At 45.5% G+C, this 20,070-nt stretch overlaps 1 protein-coding gene and 1 non-coding gene across 8 annotated transcripts in view; one reads left to right on the top strand and one right to left on the bottom strand.

Moving 5' to 3' along the window:
• The window catches only part of SLC22A23 (solute carrier family 22 member 23), a 166,302-nt gene that overhangs the window by 94,168 nt on the left and 52,064 nt on the right, over nucleotides 1-20,070 (bottom strand). Inside the window, exons 4-5 of one of the 7 annotated variants that reach the window (XM_058555359.1) lie at nucleotides 17,982-18,231; nucleotides 17,083-17,775 (exon numbers count right to left, since the gene is read on the bottom strand). The exons of 2 other annotated variants lie outside the window; for them this stretch is intronic. In XM_058555359.1, coding sequence (XP_058411342.1) covers nucleotides 17,993-18,231 — 239 coding nt within the window. In that variant the 3' untranslated portion in view covers nucleotides 17,083-17,775; nucleotides 17,982-17,992. 4 more of the 7 variants (XM_058555360.1, XM_058555362.1, XM_058555358.1 and 1 more) reach the window with 4 other exon arrangements.
• Nucleotides 918-1,024, top strand: LOC131414270 (U6 spliceosomal RNA). The gene has a single exon (XR_009222163.1). It is a non-coding gene; the product is annotated as a U6 spliceosomal RNA (small nuclear RNA).

Genomic DNA, 20,070 nt, shown 5'->3' with positions numbered 1-20,070 from the left:
TTTCATTTCTAGCAGGCATTAGAAAGTCTCTTCCATATTTCAACTTTGAATATTTTATAGCCATATATACTTCTTTGGAAAAACACATTGCATTTGGGGTAATAAAGATCCTGCAGATTTTATTACCAATTGTGCCAGTAAGCACACAGCAGTAAATACCAATGCTGGCTTCAGAATACAAACGTTTATTGTGCAGTCATTTCAGAGTGGCACCCACCAGTGAGAAGCCAGACCAAAGACTGGACACCCAGCGTCCTCCTCCCCCTCTTCATCTCACTGGCTGATTTGAGCAATTCATTTAACCATTGCCGTGCCTTGGCCAAATGAGGCCAACACCAAATCCTGGCGCATGGTGAATCCTCCCAATGCTCTCCTCTTGAGCAGACCTTTCTGAGCCAGGTTAGAGCCCCCACCAGCCCTGGCACTTTCTACCACCCCCTCCACCTCCCCTCTACTTATATCAGGTAGCTCCCATTTCGGTCACTATGCATCCCTTTCAGTACAAAATGTGTTTTCTTGTCTCTCTGACACTAAATACCTCCATCTCAAGCCCTCCTTCCTACAGGAAGACTTTCCCATCTCTCAAAGCTCATATCCTTCTTCCCTTCTCCTAAATTTCCAATGACTTTCAACCACCCCACACTAATCTTTAATTCATTCACTTATACAAATATTTTATTGTCTGTTAAACACAGTTCAGTGTACTTAGGTGCAGTTCACTGTACAAACACTGCGTTGGGTCATTTGCACAAAAACCGATGGGACACATATTTACTTGTAGGCTAGCTGGAAAGAGACGTGACGTGGATAGTGAGAGAGGCAAAAGTAAAGCTGGGTGGGGGTTCAAAGAGAAAGCCTGGCCCCACGCCAGCTTGGGGGTCGGGGGATGGGAAGATTTGTAAAGAAAAAGGCCTTTTGTGCTCACTTTAGCAGCACATGTACCACAATTGGAACGATACAGAGAAGACTAGCGTGGCCCCTGTGCAAGGATGACTTGCAAATTCATGAAGCATTCCATATTTAAAGAAAGAAAAGAAAAAGGGCCTTGTGAGTTGGCCCAAAGAGAAATGGGTAGAATGTGGAAATGCAAATGGTGGACAGAGGAAGAAGGGCATTTCAGGTAGAAGGAAGGGCACAAATGAGGGCGTGGAGAAGAGGACTGGGTGTAGAGAGTAAAGAGGAGGGAATGTAGGAAGGAGAACAACGGGCAGTAACCTGAAGGAGCCCTCCCTCGCTCAGAGCACGCCCCCTCCGGGGGGGGCCTCAGCCACTGCCCGCCTTGTGCCTGAACGGTGGGGACTGAGTGCGGATGTTTCTCCCTCTCCAGTCTGTAAGCAGCATGAAGGCAGGCACCACTTTCCCTAGCTTTAGTGCCATCACCCCCATGCCACCACACGGTAACCAACAAGTAAAACTGTGCTCCTTAAGTGTGTGTTGTCGTGAACGCTGGCTGTTAAGCTGCAGAACCAGACTGATCTGCGCTGTGCTCTAGAAAGATGAGGGCAGCCAGAGCAGAGCTGGGAGAGGGAGAGGCTGGGGCAGGGAAACCAGTCAGGAGACTATGGAGACACTCTAGGCAGGACTAATGAGACCAGGAGTGGCCCCGGGAAGTAGAGATGTAGCCTCACATCCAGAGTCTTATCTCCTGCAGAGAAGGCCGCTCCTTGAGCACCTCAAGTCCCTTCCACAGCCTAGCGGCCGCTACAACAGCAACAGGATATACAGTTTGCGGGACTGAGGACACCGCTGTCAGGCAGTACATGTGAGTGGCTCCACACAGACCAGGACACACACATAAGGATGTCTAGGGTGTGTGAAGGGCTGGGCGACATCATTACCTGGAACTGGCAATGACAGCCCATACCTAACACAGGTGTGACTAATTCCTACACGCCCTCAACTCCTTTAACATGCGGCATTACCAACAGCTTCCTGCTCAGCTGACCTCGGATGCTTTGCCCCTCTGGCTGGGCCCATACTTGTCAGGTGGGTGTGCTGGGAGGCCAGAGGTCAATGTGGTCAAAAGTCCATCAAGTACGGACATGAGAACCTGGATAGTTCTCTCAGGAATTAAAGGCAAGAGGACATAAAGACCTCAGCACATGTATCAGCACTTACTCCTACAAGACTTGAGGGGCATTTAAACAAAACTTTTTACCAAGTAACAATTGCTGTTATTACTGCTCAGGTAATACGTCTCCATTTCCCTTGAGGAGCCATCATTTCCTTTCCTTATTTATTTATTTATTTTCCCCCCAAAGCCCCAGTAGATAGTTGTATGTCATAGCTGCATATCCTTCTAGTTGATGTATGTGGGACGCGGCCTCAGCATGGCCGGAGAAGCGGTGCGTCGGTGCGCACCCGGGATCCGAACCTGGGCCGCCAGCAGCGGAGTGCGCGCACTTAACTGCTAAGCCACGAGGCTGGCCCTCCTTTCCTTTTGTATATTCCCTGACAACTGTGATCACCCTTCACTATTTGAGGGGCATTAGACAGCCATTCAGGAGGTTTGAGTTCTGACCCTGGTTCAGACACCATCTGACCAGCCTTAGGTATTTTAACTCCCATAGTGTCAGATTTTAACACGATGGATGTGCTGGACTGTGGTCTGGGTGCTAACTTACAGTTCAAGAAACCTGTCTTTATAGGACAGCGTGGTCTGGGCCTGCCAGCCTGCCCCTGTCTGCTCTGTTTTCTCCATGATGTAAGTCTAATTCCCTCAATGAGCTCCCTGGAGATTCTCTCCCATAACTGGCCGGCCTGTGTGACCAGCTCTATTCTGTAATGCTGAGTGTAGACTAGAGCAGAAATTTACAACATTCTTCTCCTCTACCAAAGTGTGTCTTCTCCGCCAAATGTGCTCTTTCTTCTTGGCAAAACTCTTACAGCCTACTGGATTGGAGGAAGTTCTCTGAGAGAAAGGCCCACCTTTCTAAAGATAATCTATAAACTTTAAAACTCATCAGATGCTCCCTGAGAAAGTTCAGGGTGTGCTTCTCCTTGTCGACAACGAAATTTATATCTCATACTATGGGACACCGTCAATGAACTAAAGACCACCATGAGCAAATGCAAGGTATTATACTTGCAGGCCTGGGGCAGGGGGAGAGGAGGACAGACAGCGCTTCTACTCGGTTTTGGAAATTTTAGCTCACGGGAAAGAGACAGGCACAGAAAACTTGTGGGTATTGGAATGCTGCTGTTTTTCCTTTCCCCTGATATTAAGTTTCTCCCACTAATTCTACCCGCGTTCCATATCACCTTGAATGCAAGTTTAAAACCTAAACCTCCAGAGAACGTGCTTAAGGCAGAAACTTCTGCAATTCAAACTGAAGCCACACAGCTGAGGTGGGCTCAGATACCGACAACTACTCAGCAAGCCTCCCTCGTTCCCAGCAGAAGCGTGTGAAAGGGTTCCTGCAGTTCCATTCGTTAGGGATGATGCACAATGTGCAGACATTTCCCCAGCATTAGGGATCTTAGAACAGGATCAATTTATATCTTTGAGGAGAGAGAGAGAGGATGCCTGTGTGTGAGCAAGAGAAACAGAAACCATGAAAAACATGATGAGGGATAAGGGGGAGAGAGGGTGAAAGGAACAGAAGTCCTAAATGATAACTATTTAAGACACAAGTAATAGACAACACATTCTGGGCCAGAGCAGTGCTCAATATGTGAGCAATACACTAATTCTACAGGGCCAATGGAGTGAACAGTTGGCCCAAACCCAACAAGTTAAGCAGATTTTAGAAATGTTTAGATGAAAGTTTCAAATGGACAGGAACCAGTTCGAGCAAATAGAAATGATAATGCCTACATTAACCTGTCCTGTAATATCTGACACAGTTGGGAAAGATGTTAGTAGAAGATCTTCCTATAAAGAACTATTTCAAACCACAATAATAAGGGATTGATATGAAGAATACTCAAGAGAGTGACTGATGTGGATACATCAGTTGATAGTGTTTACATACATTTCAGTCCCTTAACAATACACTGACCAGTGAAACAAACATTTCTTGACATTATCATGACACCAGACATTTTGGTAGATTTATCAATACATACAATCAATATGTACAAAGTCCTATGGAACTGGACTGCACTTTTGGAACTTATTTACTCTTTACAAAACTCTATACACCCAAAGTCAACACTAACATTCTTTCATGCTAGTCCTAACTCATGTAAAGACATAAGAAAATGGTACAAGCAAGCTGTTTGCAAGGACAGAAAACTGCAGGGGGTTTATATATTAGTCCTGGGTTATGTCATGCTGCAGTAACAAACAACTCAATTTCAGGGGCTTAAAACATCAAAAGTTTGTTTCTTGCTCATGCTACACGCCCACTAAGGGTTGGTGGGGGGCTCTGCTCATCACTGTCACTTGGGGATGCAAGTTGAAAGAGCAGCCACCATCTTGAGTGCTGCTGGTTGATGTGCTGGAGCCTAGGATGTCTCTCATAGTGACTAAATGCTCCAGCCCAGAATGGACATGTCACTTCTGCTCATAGGTCATTGGCCAGAACTAGACACATGGACCTGCACAACCTCAAGGGAAATATTGAAAAAAGGCACCAATGACTTTCACATTTTGTTATGTGGAGCTGATTCTTCAAAAATGCTTCAAATACACATCATGTGTGAAGACACTGACATGATTTCCTGGATGCTTTGTGTTCTTAGAGAAATGGCTGATGTTTCGGGACCACTTGCTGTATCTCCTTCATCGGCGCCCCAGAACCATCACTGGGACTAATTAAAACCCTCGCTGTGATTGTCCCTGTGAGGCACTGAGGCACGCATCTCAGGGAGGCGAGAACCAGAACCCTGGCTTAGCAACATCTACCTGGCCATTGAATGGCATCTGCATCACAGTGGGGGCTCAGTGCTCTTCAATTTTATACTGTGATTTTTTTTCACGGACCTTTCGCTAGGGCAGCTTTTGTCTATTCTGCCATGGGTTGGGCATGATCAACTACAGGAGAGCAGAGGGGGGCTGACTAGGTACCTCAGTTGTGAGGGGTTTCAGTACCACTCCCCAACAACAATGAAACAATAGCCAAACCTAAAGCATCAGTACCAACACAGTGAGAAGCAGTGTCATGGTGGAGAGGCAATTCTCCAGCTAGACACTGTGTCTCAATCTTGGTTCTACCACTTACTAGCCAAGCAACCCTGGCCAAGTGACCAACTTGTAAGAGGGGGATAATAATAGTACCTTCCCCTGGGGTCACTGTGAGGATGGAATGAGGAGTAAAGAGCTAGAACAGTGCCTGGCAGTGCTAAATAAGCATCGCTGTTTGTTGTTCCTACTATTTTTCTTATCCTTACCATCTTGACCTCCCTCTAGCCACACTTCTTTCAAACTAATTTACTACCACAATGAGCAAGTCATATTCCTCACAATAATCCTCTGGGGTAAGTATAAGTATCCCCACTAAAACAATAAGAAGACCAAGATTGACCCAGGATTCTAATCTGTCTGCCCAAGCCTGCGCTCTTTCACGGCAACATTCTCCCTGGCTTTCCCTGATATCATGAATTCAACGGGGTCCACTCTAACGTAAGGAAAATGACCTAGTAAAGGTTGTTCCTCCACTTGTACTTAGAACTCTTCAAAGAAGCTGCTCTGCTCAATTCAACAAACATAAAGACAATTTTTCTCCATCTGAATATATTCTGTATGCTTGACAGAGTTGAGACGCCAACTCTCAGTTCTCTGTACTCAGAGCCAGACAGGCTCAAGTCTCAGATGCTGGAGATGAGCCCGAGGAGAAAGGAGCAGGATGACAGATGGTGAGATGGATATCCAAACCCTGTCCCAGCCTGCAACTCAAATACTGTAGTAGTATTCTTATTCATGGCTTTGCAACATAGTCTATATACATAACACGTTGACCTTGAAGATGCACTTTGGTCCTAGTCTGAAAATTGCTACCTTTCCACCTTGTCTACAGCCATATTGTTGTCCCTTATGGCCTTATAAGGTGCCACAAGCCCACTCTGTTTGGTCCCCTGGAAGGCACAGGTGTGATCAAGGCTTCCTCTCATTGACCTAGTAGCAGTACTGTCCTCCCTTCCAAACAGGGACGTCCTCTAGAACAGAAGTTGGCAAACTATAGCCTATGGGCCAAATTCGGCCCAAAGTCTATTTTTGTAAATAGTTTTATTAGAATACCCGTTTGTTTATGTATTGCTTATGGCTGCTTTCACAGTGCAGTGGCAGAATTGAATAGTTATGAGAGAAACCATATAGCCAACAAAGCCTAAAATATTGACCATCTGGCCCTTTACAGAAAAAGTTTGCTGAGCTCTGGTCTAGAGTACTGTGGCAGGGGAAGGCCTTGGGAGGAAAGAGCTTTCACCAAACGAGAATGGTACTGTTGTCGATTACCACTCACAGGCAGACCCTCAGACCAAAGGGCATAGGTTTCATTTAACAAATATTTCCTTACATGCTAGATTCTGGGACAAAACAATGAGCAAGATACACTCAATCTCTATTCTTTGGGAGTTTAAAATTGTGTGTTGGGATAAAGATGGGTGCATAAGGGAAAGAGAGGGAATACAGATGCGTAAAAAAGCAATTACAGGCCAAATAATGGCTGTACCTTCACACAGCAGTGAAACGAATGAATCACAGCTATAAAGGCCAACATAGATGCACCTCAGGAATGATGCTGAGGGAAAAAAACATACAGAAGAATACATCCAACCTACTGAAATGTCAAAAACATGCAAAACTACATGATATATTGTTCACGGATCCTAACGGATGAGGCAAAGTTATAAAGAAAAGCAGGGAAGGAGTACCACAAAAGCCAGAGTCTGGTTCCTGGGTGGGTGGAGGGAGGTGAGTTGGCTGGGGGGACACACAGGGCACTTCAAAACTAGGATCCTATTCTTCCTCTAAAACAAATGTGCACAGCATCAGAATCCTCTATATCTGACGTGTTTTATTAGTATTTTTATATCTATGCAAGATTTAATCAAACTGAATTCTGCAGGCAGAATCCATGTGATGAGCACTATGGTTCTGTCACAAGGACAGGGGAGAGTGCTCTGGACACACTGCAGGAGCCACTAACTCAGATGTGAGGGTCCAGAGAAAATCCCTAGAAAAAGTGGCACGTGTGTCACTTGAGGACTTGATGAGCAAATTTCACTCTGAGAAAAAGTCATAGAAGAATGTTCTAGCAAAGAACAGCCTGTACAAAAGTTCAGCGATGCAACAGATTACAAAGTTTTCGAGGAACTGAAACCAGCATATGAGGCAGAGAGTAAGGAAAGCAGGACTGGAGAGGGTCCACTAGGGCTACCCGATGAAGCCTTATCAGCCACAGAGAAAAATGTGTGCTTTATTCTCAAAGCAACGGGAGCCTTCGAAAGATTTAAGCCAGGGAGTAATGAGACGTGATCAGAGTGGTCTTTTAAAAAGATCCTTCTTGCTGCAGCAGCATCAGTTTACTCTGCTATCCTTAAGTCCCCTCAGGTTTCTGCAGGGTTGAGAGCAATGCCAGCTCCTGCACCCACGTAGCAATGATGTCCACCACTCCTACTTAAACAAACAAACAAAATCAAGACGGTGTCAGGCCAACATCACAAGGCACTTTGTTAACACCGCAGACGCTTACTGACCACACACTGCTATGAGCAGCAACACAAAAGTTTTGTGTAAATCAATTTTTTGTACGTTGAATTAAACATCAGTGTACTAGTAGAGCTTATAATTGTAAAGACATTGCATGGCCAATCTTTGCAAAGCAGATGCTCTATCTCTAAAATAAAGAATCTTCTACCATATGTCAACTTTATAATAATAGATTTCAATCTATCAGACTCATTTTAAACAAGCATTCTATCTAAAAATGCTTCTTAATTCTTTAAAAGTATAGATAAGTGAAAACTATGAATGCTATACATACTTGTAAATCATATCAGTAGAATCAGTTAAAAAACACATTTTTCTAGTGACAAGAATAAACATGGATATACACGATGCTACATGGAAAACAAAACATAGAAAAAGCACTGCCTTCTGGTTTCATCATCACGCCACCTATTCAAACTTGTACTTTAATTACAAAATAATGACCACATTTTTGCCTGTTACTTTTATCTGAAAAACGTCAACGTAAACTTTTATTTATTAATACTTTTATTTATTAATGCTTACAGTAAGTTAGGCCAGATCTTCAAAGACAGTCTCCAAAGAATAAAAGTCCTCAAAACTATATAATCCAGCAACTCCACTTTGGAGTAAGTACCTAAAAGAATTGAAAGCAGGGTCTCAAACAGATACTTATACAGCCAAGTTCATAGCAGCATTTTCACAACAGCCAAAAGGGGAAAGAAACCCAAGTGTCTTCAACAGATGAATGGATACACAAAATGTGGTATATACACACAATGGAATAGTATTCAGCCTTAAAGAGGAAGGAAATTCTGACAATGCTACAACATGGACAAACTCTGAAGATATTATGCTCAGTGAAATAACCCAGTCACAAAAGGACAATCCTAGATGATTCACTTATATGAGGCACCTCTATGAGTAGTCAGATTCATCAAGACAGAAAGGAGAATGGTGGTTGCCAGGGTGTGGGGGGAGGAGGACAGGAAGCTAGTGTTCAATGCATACCAAGTTTTGGTTTTGGTAGATGAAAAGAGTTCTGAGATGGATGGTGGTGATGGTTGTACAACAATATGAATGTACTTAATGCTACTGAACAGTATAGTTAAAAATGGTAAATTTTATGTTATATGTATTTTACCACAATAAAACAAAAAGTTCCAAGACACGGATGTCTTAATTGAACCACACAACTGTTGAGTTTATTACAGACTAGACTTGTCCCTCACTGTTGGACCTAATCGTCTTGGCTCCCTTAAAAGTCCCTTAAGATTCCTTGGGGAAGTCCTCTGAGGTCACAGTGAGTGCTTGACCAGGGGTCAGGACAACCCTGTCCACCTAGGTATGGTACCCACACATGTGCCTGCTACTGGCCCATATGAGAAACAAAAGCCCCTGTCCTCAAAACAAAACAGTCCTCAGAGAACACTTTGTCTCCAGGTGCATTAGAGCTGGGATGTTGTGGAGCAAATCTGGTCACCTAATTTTTTTCGGCTCATCTTCTCTAATGAACATCCGCAGAATAATCCATTAGGTTGCCAAGATACGCAATCAGCACCCCAGCTCTGAATTCAAGGAAGATGCTGTCAAATTAAATGCATCGCACTCCAAACGATGCAGATCTCAAATTCCCCGCCTGCAGAGGTCAGTCTCTGCTGGACATGAAGAAGAGACTTCAATGGGCTTTACAAAGCAACACCTCTCCTCCCTCCTCCTAGGTCCGTAATTACCTGGCAAGATGGATTCATTAAATGACTCATCTCAACATCAGCCCTACACTAGTCATGACATTGATGCACCAAGGCTCAGAAAGCAGGCCATTAGGAGGTTAGAAAAGGACCAGAGGAAAGGTGAGGAAAGGAGGCAGCCAGGCGGGCACCGCAGGCAGACAAGCCTTAGAGCTGGAGAAAGGGAATAAGGAAAACTCACTGGCTCCACAGAAAGTGGACAAAGTCAACATCTATGAACTCTGTAATGTAGTAACTCATTTCTCCCTATTCCTCCTCAAAACGTTTGCTTCTTTGGAAGTCGGGGGAGGGGCTTGAAACAAAGCAGCCCCGGAGGCTCCCCGTTCTTCTAAGACAGCCTTGTTCTTAGTGTCACAGAGACTGGCACTGCAGTGACAGTGTCCCCGCAGGCTGGGGGCTCTGAGGGCCCTTGTTCCTCAGCAGCCAGGCCAAGCATCATTGGAGACAGCCCCAGAGCTCAGAGCAGGCCTCGAGGGCCAACGCTTTTGTTTTACAGATGAAGAAAGTGAGTCCATATGATTCAGCAATCCTGCTTCTGGGTATATATCCAAAAGAACTGAAAGCAGGGTCTCAAATAGATATTTGTACACCCATGTTTACTGCAGCATTATTCACAATAGCCAGAAGGTGGAAGCAACCCAAGTGTTCATCAACTGATGAGTGGGTAAACAAAATGTGGTCTACACATAGAATGGAATATTACTCAGACTTAACAAGGAAATTCTGACACATGCTACAACATAGGTGAAACTTGAAGACACTGTGCTCAGTGAAACAAGCCATTCACAAAGGAACAAATACTGGATGATTCCACTTATATGAGGTCCCTTGAGTAGTCAGATTCATAGAAACAGAAGGTAGAAGGCTTGTTGCCAGGGGCTGGGGTGAGGGGGGAATAGGGAGTTAGTGTTTAATGCGGACAGAGTTTCAGCTGGAGATGGATGGAGGCGATGGCTGCACAACAATGTGAATGTACTTAACACAACTGAGCTATACACTTAGAAAAGGTTATGATGGTAAATTTTATGTGTCTTTTACCACAATTAAAATTTTTTTTATAAACTGTATGCAGAGAATTAGTGTGTGATCAGAGAAATAAGCTGGTGATTTCTGAGTGAACAGTCAGGGAGGCCTCTCTGAAGAAGGAAGAGGGGTGGAGGACAGAATAAATGCCTAGACAGCGCTCTCCGCATCTTTCATCTCTGCTGCTCTCTGACCGCCCCACATCTCTATCTTTTCAGGCTGTTCTCCTGCAATCACCTCCTCCTCCAACCTCATGAAGGTCTAAACTTATCAGGGTGATGCACGGCTATCTGGCCTTGGGCCTGTGCAGGAGAAAGCACCGGGAAAAGGTTTCCTTCCTGACTTGTGAAAGCATCAGAATCAACCCATGCAAACCAGGCATAAGGGAGAAAGGGTGCTGATATTTGCCTTCCAAATTGTTGCCAGCTGCTGGAACCCCACCAGCACAGCACCATGCCTGTTAGAGGAGAGCTGCCTTGCTGGAATCAGTTTCTAAGATTTGCCCCCACTGTTTGCCTTTTCTGCTAACTTTGCAAATTTGATGTCGTATGTCCTCAAAAAGTAATATTCAGCAGTCAGAGGGCAGGCTAATATATGAAAGTGTCATCATAATTTTGTGTTTCAAAAAAGGCTCAGTTTTGGATGAAAAGAACAGACTTCCGGCATGGCATTACCAGGCCAGTTGCCACCACCTGTCCATTAGCTCATTTGGAATAGCTACCAGCTGTAAGCCACAGTCAGGCATAAGGGAACGGGGCTCTCTTCACAACCTCTTGGCCTAAACCAAACCTCACATCCAATGACACTGAAGAAAAGGTTCAGAAGAAAAATGCATGACTACCTGGAAAATTTACATACATTCAGCCATCTCAAGTAATCTCAAGTAATCTCTGCCTCAAATCACAGAACACACTAACCAGAGTTTTAAAGATCCCCCCTCCTTAAGAATGCAGAGAGATCTAGGCACATCCTGTGTCCCTCTACCTGCCCCACTCCCTCTTTCCTCCATGCCCAAAGAAAGCCTCGTCAAGAACTCATGCAAAGCTACATGTGCAGGCCAAGAGTTCTATTCATGTCTATGACAACCTTAGTCCACAGGCTCTCCCATGAGAAGTCCCAGGAGCCCAGAGGGAACCTAGTGCTCCTAGGGGCCCAGGGTTCTGGGGTACACTTAGTGCTCACCTGCAGGATTGAATATCTTCTAAGGAATGACCCAGACTGAGATGTATCCCCTGCGGCCACTTTGGCTCCATTTCACTATCAATCTGTTTCATATACAAAGGCTGGATGAAAACGGAGGAGCTGGCACGGACCCAGTGCTGGGCACTTGGCATTCCTGAGTTTGGTACGCATAACTGGACCCCGAGTGAGGATACAGACTGTACAGAACTCTATTTTCTAAACATTACTTTCAGGTCCTGCAGCTTAAATAAAATGCTGGCTATCTGTCAAACCATTGGCTGGACAGACTTAGAGCCAAGGACTCTAACACTCAAGCTGGAGTCCTGCCTAACACCCCACACACCAATATGAGTGAACCAGAATATCTACTGTTGACGCTGGTTCCACTCTTGAAAGGAATTTGGTGAACTGCATGGACGGAATGTAGAGAAATTATACACTACCTCTTTACAACGATGAAATGTTTCTTAAACTTACCAAAAATCCCCTGATGAGATTATTTTCATCCTATAATGATGTATTACTCTTTTCTTAAACATTCTTACTGAGTATCTACTGGGCAGGCACTGAGTTACATACACAGGACACAGATCAGCTCCATACCCCTCTCATGGAGCTACAAAGAAGATAATAGCAATGACTAGTGGGGGAATCAACTAATAATGTAAAGTGGGAAAATGAAGATGGTGACCCTATGTCACCATTCGTTATTGACCATCCCCCCATTCTGTGCTCATTAAAACATTATTTGCACACACATGTCCTCACCAAGTCACTGAGACCTTATTCTGACTGTCATCAGTTCATTAATGAATAGCTGTAGGATATGGTTGAGCTCAGTTTTGAATCCAACCAACTCTTTTGGCATCCAGTCCAAATCTGTCTAGTTCATGAGGCTTTCATGTGAAATCTCAGCAATTATCTCTACATTCATAACCACCTATGTGACAATATCAGATGTACTTTTTTCCTTACCTTTAATATGTGGTAATTGGACTAAGAGAACTCTAGCCTTCCAGTTTTAATATTTTACAATCACACACATAACATCTAATCTATAATACTGCTGCATAGATTTTCATTGTGTTCTATGAATTCATTCATTCATCCAACTCATATTTAGATACCCATTTTGTGCCAGGTGCAAATCTAGATACTGGAGATACAGTGGAGAACAAGAATGATGAGGTCCTGCTTTCGTGGAGTTGACTCTAGAGTGGGTGGGTGGTACGCATGGAGGTGCAAATAAATAAATGTATTTTCAGGGAGTGGTAGATGCTTGAAAAAAGGCAGATGATTCTAAAGTTTGGGTGACAAGTAGATGGGTGGTCTGAGAAAGCTTTGCAGGTGTCACATGAGCAGAAGCACAGTGACAAGCCACGGCCGGGCCTGCAGAGGTCAGGGACGGAGCATTTCGGACAGAGAGAAAGGCTAGTACAAATGACCTAAGGAACAAGCAAGAGCTTGGCATGTAGAGAACCAAAAGAAGGTCAGTTAGGCTGGAATATGGTGCTTGATCAGCAGGGATCAGACCATGTAGTACCTCCTAGGCTGCGATGAGGAGTCTGGATTAGAGGGTGTGGTGAAGATCACTAGTTATCCCCCATACCCATTCTCCCCTCCTTCCGCAGGCTGTGGTTGTAAAAAATAAGTTGATATTTCCCAGCCACCCTTGCAACTGGGTGTGGGCAGGTTACATACCAATGGAATGTAAGAAGTGGCACCTGTGACTTCTGAGAAGTGACCTTAATGGGAAGGAGTGTTCCCTCCTCCTTTTTTTCCACCTCTTTGCTGGCTGGAATATGGACATGATGGCTGGGTTAGCAGGACAGGAAGGGTGTGGGCCCCAGTGTCATGAGACTGTCCATATCAGTCCTGGACTGACTATATTGATGGTAGAAATAAACGTCTACTTTGTTTTTGGCTTTCAGTCTTTCACAGTGAAGCCATTGCTAACTAATTCAGAGGAAGTAGGCGAGTATAAGGTCTGATTCACGTTGTATAAATTTTACCCTGGTTGTAAGTAAAGAATTAGTTGTAGAGGTTTGCATAGGAAGCAGGAAGATGGGTCAAGAACCTACTGTAGTTATCCACAAGGCAAGAAATGAAAAGGCTTTGCCTCAGGGGTTGCAGTGGAGGTGGAGAGCAATCGAGGGACTCAGAATATAATTTGAAGGAGTTGCTGAAAAGACTTGCTGATCAAAGGAGAGAGAGAAGAAAGACTCAAACATTTTTGGCTTGAGCAACTGCATGGATGGTAGTTCCACTTATTGATATGGGAAAGACCAGAGAGGAGTAGCTTTGAGGAAGTGGGAGGAATGAGGGTTCTATTTTGGCCACACTGAATTTAAAATGTCTATTGGACACCCAAGTGGAATATCCACTAGGCAGCTGGATATGTGAGTCTGAAGGTCGGTAGGGAGGTCACAGTTGGTGAAATAAATCGTATGGAAATGATTTAAGGCCACGTTTCTAGCAGGGCTGACCAATATAGTAGCCACTAGCCACTTGTGGTTACTTAAATTTAATTAATTAAAATTAACTAAAATTACAGATTCAGTCCCTCAGTCACATGAGCCCCATCTCAGGTGCTCAGTAGCCACATGTGACCAGTGGCTGAGAACTGGACGGTGCAGAGAGAGACCATTTCTATTGTTGGAGCAAGTTCTCTTAGAAAGCTCTCACCTAAACCTCTTTAGAAATAGTTTATTTTGATTGGTTTGCCTGGTCTCATAGGATTATGTGTGAGAAAGAATGAGAAAGAAAATAAACACATGTTTTTCCATTCGGTTTTATTTTTTCTTTTATGACTTAGACATGTAACAACCACTGTTCTCACTCCTTTGCCCACATTCTTCAGGTTCATGTTTATAAACTGTTCATAACAACTTTCAATATTTGAGGAGATCAGAGGTCTGCATAAGTTTTCAGAGGGTAATTATCCTAAGGTTTTCAACTGCTATTTCATTCTGAGTTGCCTTATCATCCCTTTAAGAAGGGGCATGGAAACAAAAGGGATGATCTTCCTCTGCTGATGGCGGCAGAGCCCCTCCCCCAACTGCACACAGACGCCAAAGCAGCAGTGATGGAGCGGAAAAGCCAACTGTGCAAACATTTGCTTCTACTGTCACAAGGTAGAAAGGAAAAATGCCAAAAAGGAGAGCTTGGAAAAACAGCAAAAGAGCAATTATCCCCTGAAGAGAACATGAAATAAGACCCTACAGTGACCCCACAAAGGAAACGGAAAATAAGATCCAACCACGAATGAGTCAGAGAGCACCACTGTGTTTTGGGGTAATGATTACAAAGGAAAAAACAGGATTCGGGTATGTGATATCCCAGGACCTCAGCTCGGGATTCAATGGGTGGTGTGTTCTGTAACTCAATTAAACCACCCCCCTTTTTTTTTTGTGAGGAAGATCGGCCCTGAGCTAACATCTGCCAATCCTCTTTTTGCTGAGGAAGACTGGCCCTGGGCTAACATCCATGCCCACCTTCCTCCACTTTATATGGGATGCCGCCACAGCATGGCCTGACAAGCGGTGCGTCAGTACGCGCCCGGGATCTGAACTGGCAAACCACGGGCCACCAGCAGCAGAGCGCGCGCACTTAACCGCTTTTGCCACCGGGCAGGCCCCTCAATTAAACTCTTTTAAAGAACAAGATTCACATATCCTAGAGTAACTTGATCCTCCCCGACAATTCCGAGTTCACATGAAAGTTTAACAATAATCCTGACACATGGTTGGTAGGCTCCATACGCACAGGACTCCAGAGCCCACAAGAAACATGAGGAAGCTAAGCTGCAAGATGATTCCAAAGAAGATCATCTTTTCGGTGACAAAACTGCCAACAGGATGAATGGTTTTGGTAAGTTCCATCTATGGGATTTGGTGATTAGTTCTCCAACTAACTTTTTCCAGGGATGCATCAAAGAGGAAATTATCAGGTCAAACTTGTCAAACCGCACAAACACTTGCTGCTTCACGGCAGCCCAAGGGACACGAAGGACATGACCCCCGAGTTATCACCCAAAGCACACAACAGAATACATTACTTTCTCTCTCAAAAAGCCAGCAATAGCTCTCCATTGCCCACAGAGTCAAGCCCAACATCTTACCAGGCCTGCACAGCCCCCTGTGGCCCGAGCCCTTTGGGAAAACCTTCCCAGCTGCTCCTCCGTTGCATCTTTGCACAGCCCCCACCTGGTGACTCCCTGTGGAGGGGGCACCTCTAGGCTGGCCGGCTTCTCGGGGAAGAGGGGCTGAGGTAAGTCTTGGAAAGGTGTCTTGTCCTCAGAACGTTAGAGAACAAGGCTAGAGAGCCAGAGTGGAAGCTGAACCATGAAAGGGACAGGGGAGCAGGGGAGCAGGCCTAGGCCAAGTCACCAACCCAGAGACAAAGTGGGAGCTGAGAGGAGCAGGAGTGACGACAGGGAGAGTGGGTCACCCAGGTGGGGCTCAACTCTAGATTTCACAGAAGAGACAATGAGAAATTCCAAGTCACATGGAACTAGCAGAAGTTCTCTCTTTCTCACGTAAAGCTGATATGGCTGGGGGGCTGGGCTAGAAGTAAATGGCTCTTAATTCCTCCCCTGCCCCCACCCTGACAAGAGTTTGGAGGGAGTTCTGAGCTCTTTCCCAGAACTGACACAAAACCAGTATCAAGCATGGAGATGCTTTCAAAAGGCACAAGTTGGAAGGGACACAAGCATCTTTCAGCTTTCAAAGAAGAGCAAGCAGAGCCAGCTCTGCTGCACACAAAGCATCCTTTTCTACAGGAACCAGCAAAGGCCCCGCAGAGGGGAAACGAAGGCAAAGCAGCAGCCCTCAGTCGGAAACCCACAATTTTCCAGTCTCTGTGTTCCAGGCAGGAAGCTCCGAGGGAACTCCACGCCTGGGCCTCTGCTGTCCTTCTCGGTCACCTGGGAACGCCGCCCCAGAGAGCAGAGGCCCCTGAGCCTCCCCTGGGAGCAGCCCTGCCGCTGCAACCCTTCCTTGGCTTCCCAGACTCCCTCAGGCTGGTTCCCATGGGTAGAGGTCACAGCTTTAAAGACAGCCAGAGGGCCTATAGTCTGACTTCACAGAGAACCACCAGCAAGGCCCCACATCCAGAGTCTCAGCCAGAGGGAGCTGCACACGTGGCGAGGGGAGGGCCGGCTCATCTGCTCTCTGCCCGCCATGGAGTTTGGTGGACTCCAGGGAAAAGAGCTAGACGGGTCCCCACATCCTGGGAAAGAGCCTAACAGGACACTCCACTCAGGCTCGGTGCACGTAGTTCCTAAAGGCCTGGATGCTGTGTAGAGGGTGGCTTGTTCATGTGGAGAGAAATGCTTCCTCAGAGGGGACAGCAAAACTAACACACAAAACAAGGCGCTGTCCGTCACTTCACCCCAAATATTTGCTGGGTCTCACACGTTCGTCGACCAGCAATTGGAAGGTGGTTCCTGAACAGCTTTTCCTCCAGAAGAGTCATATGGAAATACAACAGAAAAGGAACTGGTGCTATTCCAGAGAAACATCCCTCTTTACACAGCCATCGCGCGTTCCCGGAGGACACGTTTTCACACACACCACGCCACAAACGGGAACTGCCGTCGTCTCCACAAGGAAGGCAGAGGAAACCAACAGGGCCGGGCCAGCAGCTGCATTCAAGGAGAGTGAGCAACTGTCATGAGTTAACAATTAAACATATAGAGAAAATGTATATAGGCACTTGTATAAAACAGGAATTGATAATACAGAGAGGGGAAATGGAGAGCTTTTGAATACGCGCAAGATAAATCCCGAAAATGGCTACCAGTATTCTCTCTCTTCAGTGTCTTTTCTCAGCAATTAATGGAGTCTTCTGGGTGTGGTGGATGCTTCGTACTGGTGTCCAAGGTCCCTACATATGATCTGTCCAGGAGAGTTTTTTCTTTAGTTTATTATCTTCTCCCACTCCCAAAGTGGTTAGGACTTTTAAAATGCAGTCTATGGAGCTCTGAATGGATGTTATAGGAGAGGTAATTTATTAAGCCGGCCACTGGAGAAACGATCATGAAGTAGATTCTTACCCCCGCTGCCTCCAACACAGTTACTCTCCTATGTGACCCTAAGCTAGTAGTCAGTCTCCGTCTCAAGTTCCTCTTCAACTAAGTTTTCCAAGTTTGCTGTGAGCTCAGAGAAGCTGTCACATGAGAAGGCCCTAGTGGAAGAGGATGATTATTTCAGCGCAGGATTCCTGCTGTCAGCAGAACGGTGGCTGTCTCGCAGACAGAAGCACACGCACAAACACACACGCCCACCAACACTTCTCTGGCTCTTCCTGGTTTATCGATGGCGAGCACATTCATCCTCTCCACCCTCTGCACAGTCTTTCACAGGTGAGAAAACTGATTTAGTTTTAAGTACCTTGTCCAAAATCACAATGGGCGAGTGGTGGGCTTGGCTTGCATCCAACACTGGGATCCTTCCCGGATCTTTTCTTCAACTGTGGACATGGCAGTGCACACGCATGCGTGCATGTTGACGAGAAAGGGGGCACAGCAAGTCTTCAGACTCCGCCTTGAGTGTGAGCAACATGACATCACATAGAGAGCAAAACTGCATCTCGAAGTCAACTGGAGTTCTGAATTTCCAGTTTTTGAGCCAGGAGAATAAACTGTTTAAGATGACTTCAAGAAAAAATAGTCATTGCTGATTTGCCTTCCAGCTCAATTTTTTTCTCCGCAATTATAATGATCATTTACCATTGTTAAAAGGTTATTTTCTTGCACAACAATGTGGATGTACTTAAGTCACTGAATTGCACACTTAACAATGGTTGAAATGGTAAATTTTATGTTACGTACATTTTACCACAATAAAAAAAAGTTATTTTCTTTCTAAAATACTTGACATAAGAACCAAGACAGTACTTCTCTGGGGACTACATGAATTAAAACATATGCTTAAACTAATTTAGATTACATTAATCACTAAATTGAATTACAGTTGCTTTTGCCCCAGTTACCTCTGACCTACTGGGCAATCATTGCTACATCCAGTGGACATTTCTCAATCCTTGTCTTGCATCATTTGACGCTCTCATCAGCCACTTCCTTAGCTCCCTGGTTATCAGCCTATTCTGATTTTCCACTGACCACTCAGCCTATTCCTTCCCATCTCCCTCAACTGGTTCTTCTACCTCCATCCATTTATTTCTAATGTCACACAGTCCCTGGATGATCTCAGATACTCCTGAGCCTTTAACTGCTACCTTTATGATGAGGACACATGGACCTTGATCCTGAACTTCTGAACAACATATCACCTGCTAAATCAATCCCTTCAGATGCCCCTGAGGCACCACCAACTCATCATATCTGAAAATGAAGCTGTCATCTTCCCCCACGAAACCTGCCAGAGGAAGAGAGTGGCCAGTAGCTTCAAAATCTAAAGGGTTAGGAATCAGAGTAACTGGGCTGCATCCCTTGCCCCACTATTTGGAGGAAAATCTATCCAGGTGCCGAAGCTGGTCACCTGGTCCTCCTCTCTGTCTTCTCCCCATTCTTCAATCATCTAGGCTCTGGATTCCACCTCCTTAAAGTCTCTCCTTCCCTGTGGCCACAGCCTTCACTCAGGTTCTTCTCCTTCCTCACTTAGATACTGCAACAGCCTCCCAGCTTTTAGCTTGGCCTTCTTCCTTGGTCTGCTCTCCACCGCTGCAGCCTGAGTGATCCCCCCAGAACATGCATCTAAAGGTTTGCCTTTCTTGCTTGAGACTCTTCAGTAGTCTGGCACTGTCCTAAGGTCAGGGAGCACAGAATCTTTGTGCATTGTCCCAGCCTCCTTCCCAGGCTTTGCTATTCCTGGTTCAGACTCTGGGCTCCAACCAGTCCCTAAGCATGCACAGCACCCGGAATGCACTAGGCTCTTCAGTCCCTAATCACCCACAGCACCTAGAATGCACTGGGCTCCTCGGTCCCTAAGCACCCACAGTACCTAGAATGCACTAGGCTCCTCTGGTCCCTAATCACCCATAGTAACCCGGAATGCACTAGGCTTCCTTGGCCTCTGAGCGCCCACTGCAAATAGCAAAGACCTACTCTCCCTGACCCTACAAAACTCACTCACAGCTCAGAGATTGCTTTCCGACGCCCTCCATCCAACCAGGGCCTGTCCCTGCATCTTTCCTCACTAAACTCTGAGTGCCCTGGAGGGCAGAAAAGTGTGTCTGCCTTTGGGAGCTCAGCACCTGGCAATGCCCAGTCAGTACTCAAGTTAACCAGTCGTTCCCCCGGCATCTAGTAAGCCCTCAAATGTCCACCAAGCAAATGAGTGAAGGAGAAAGGAGTTTTGTGTTTCCACGAGGGTCGCCAAATAACAAAACTTAAACTATCTGCAGCCGAGTCTCTCTGGCATGACACAAAGTAACACAGTCACTAACAGCAAAGCTTCATGGCTCTGCATCATCTGAGTTATATTTCTCTCTGTTCTCTGGGCCAAGGTTATGTTTTTT

Source organism: Diceros bicornis, chromosome 14 (genome assembly GCF_020826845.1).
Source record: "Diceros bicornis minor isolate mBicDic1 chromosome 14, mDicBic1.mat.cur, whole genome shotgun sequence".
Classification (NCBI taxonomy): domain Eukaryota; kingdom Metazoa; phylum Chordata; class Mammalia; order Perissodactyla; family Rhinocerotidae; genus Diceros; species Diceros bicornis.
This window is presented reverse-complemented; position numbering and strand designations above follow the sequence as displayed.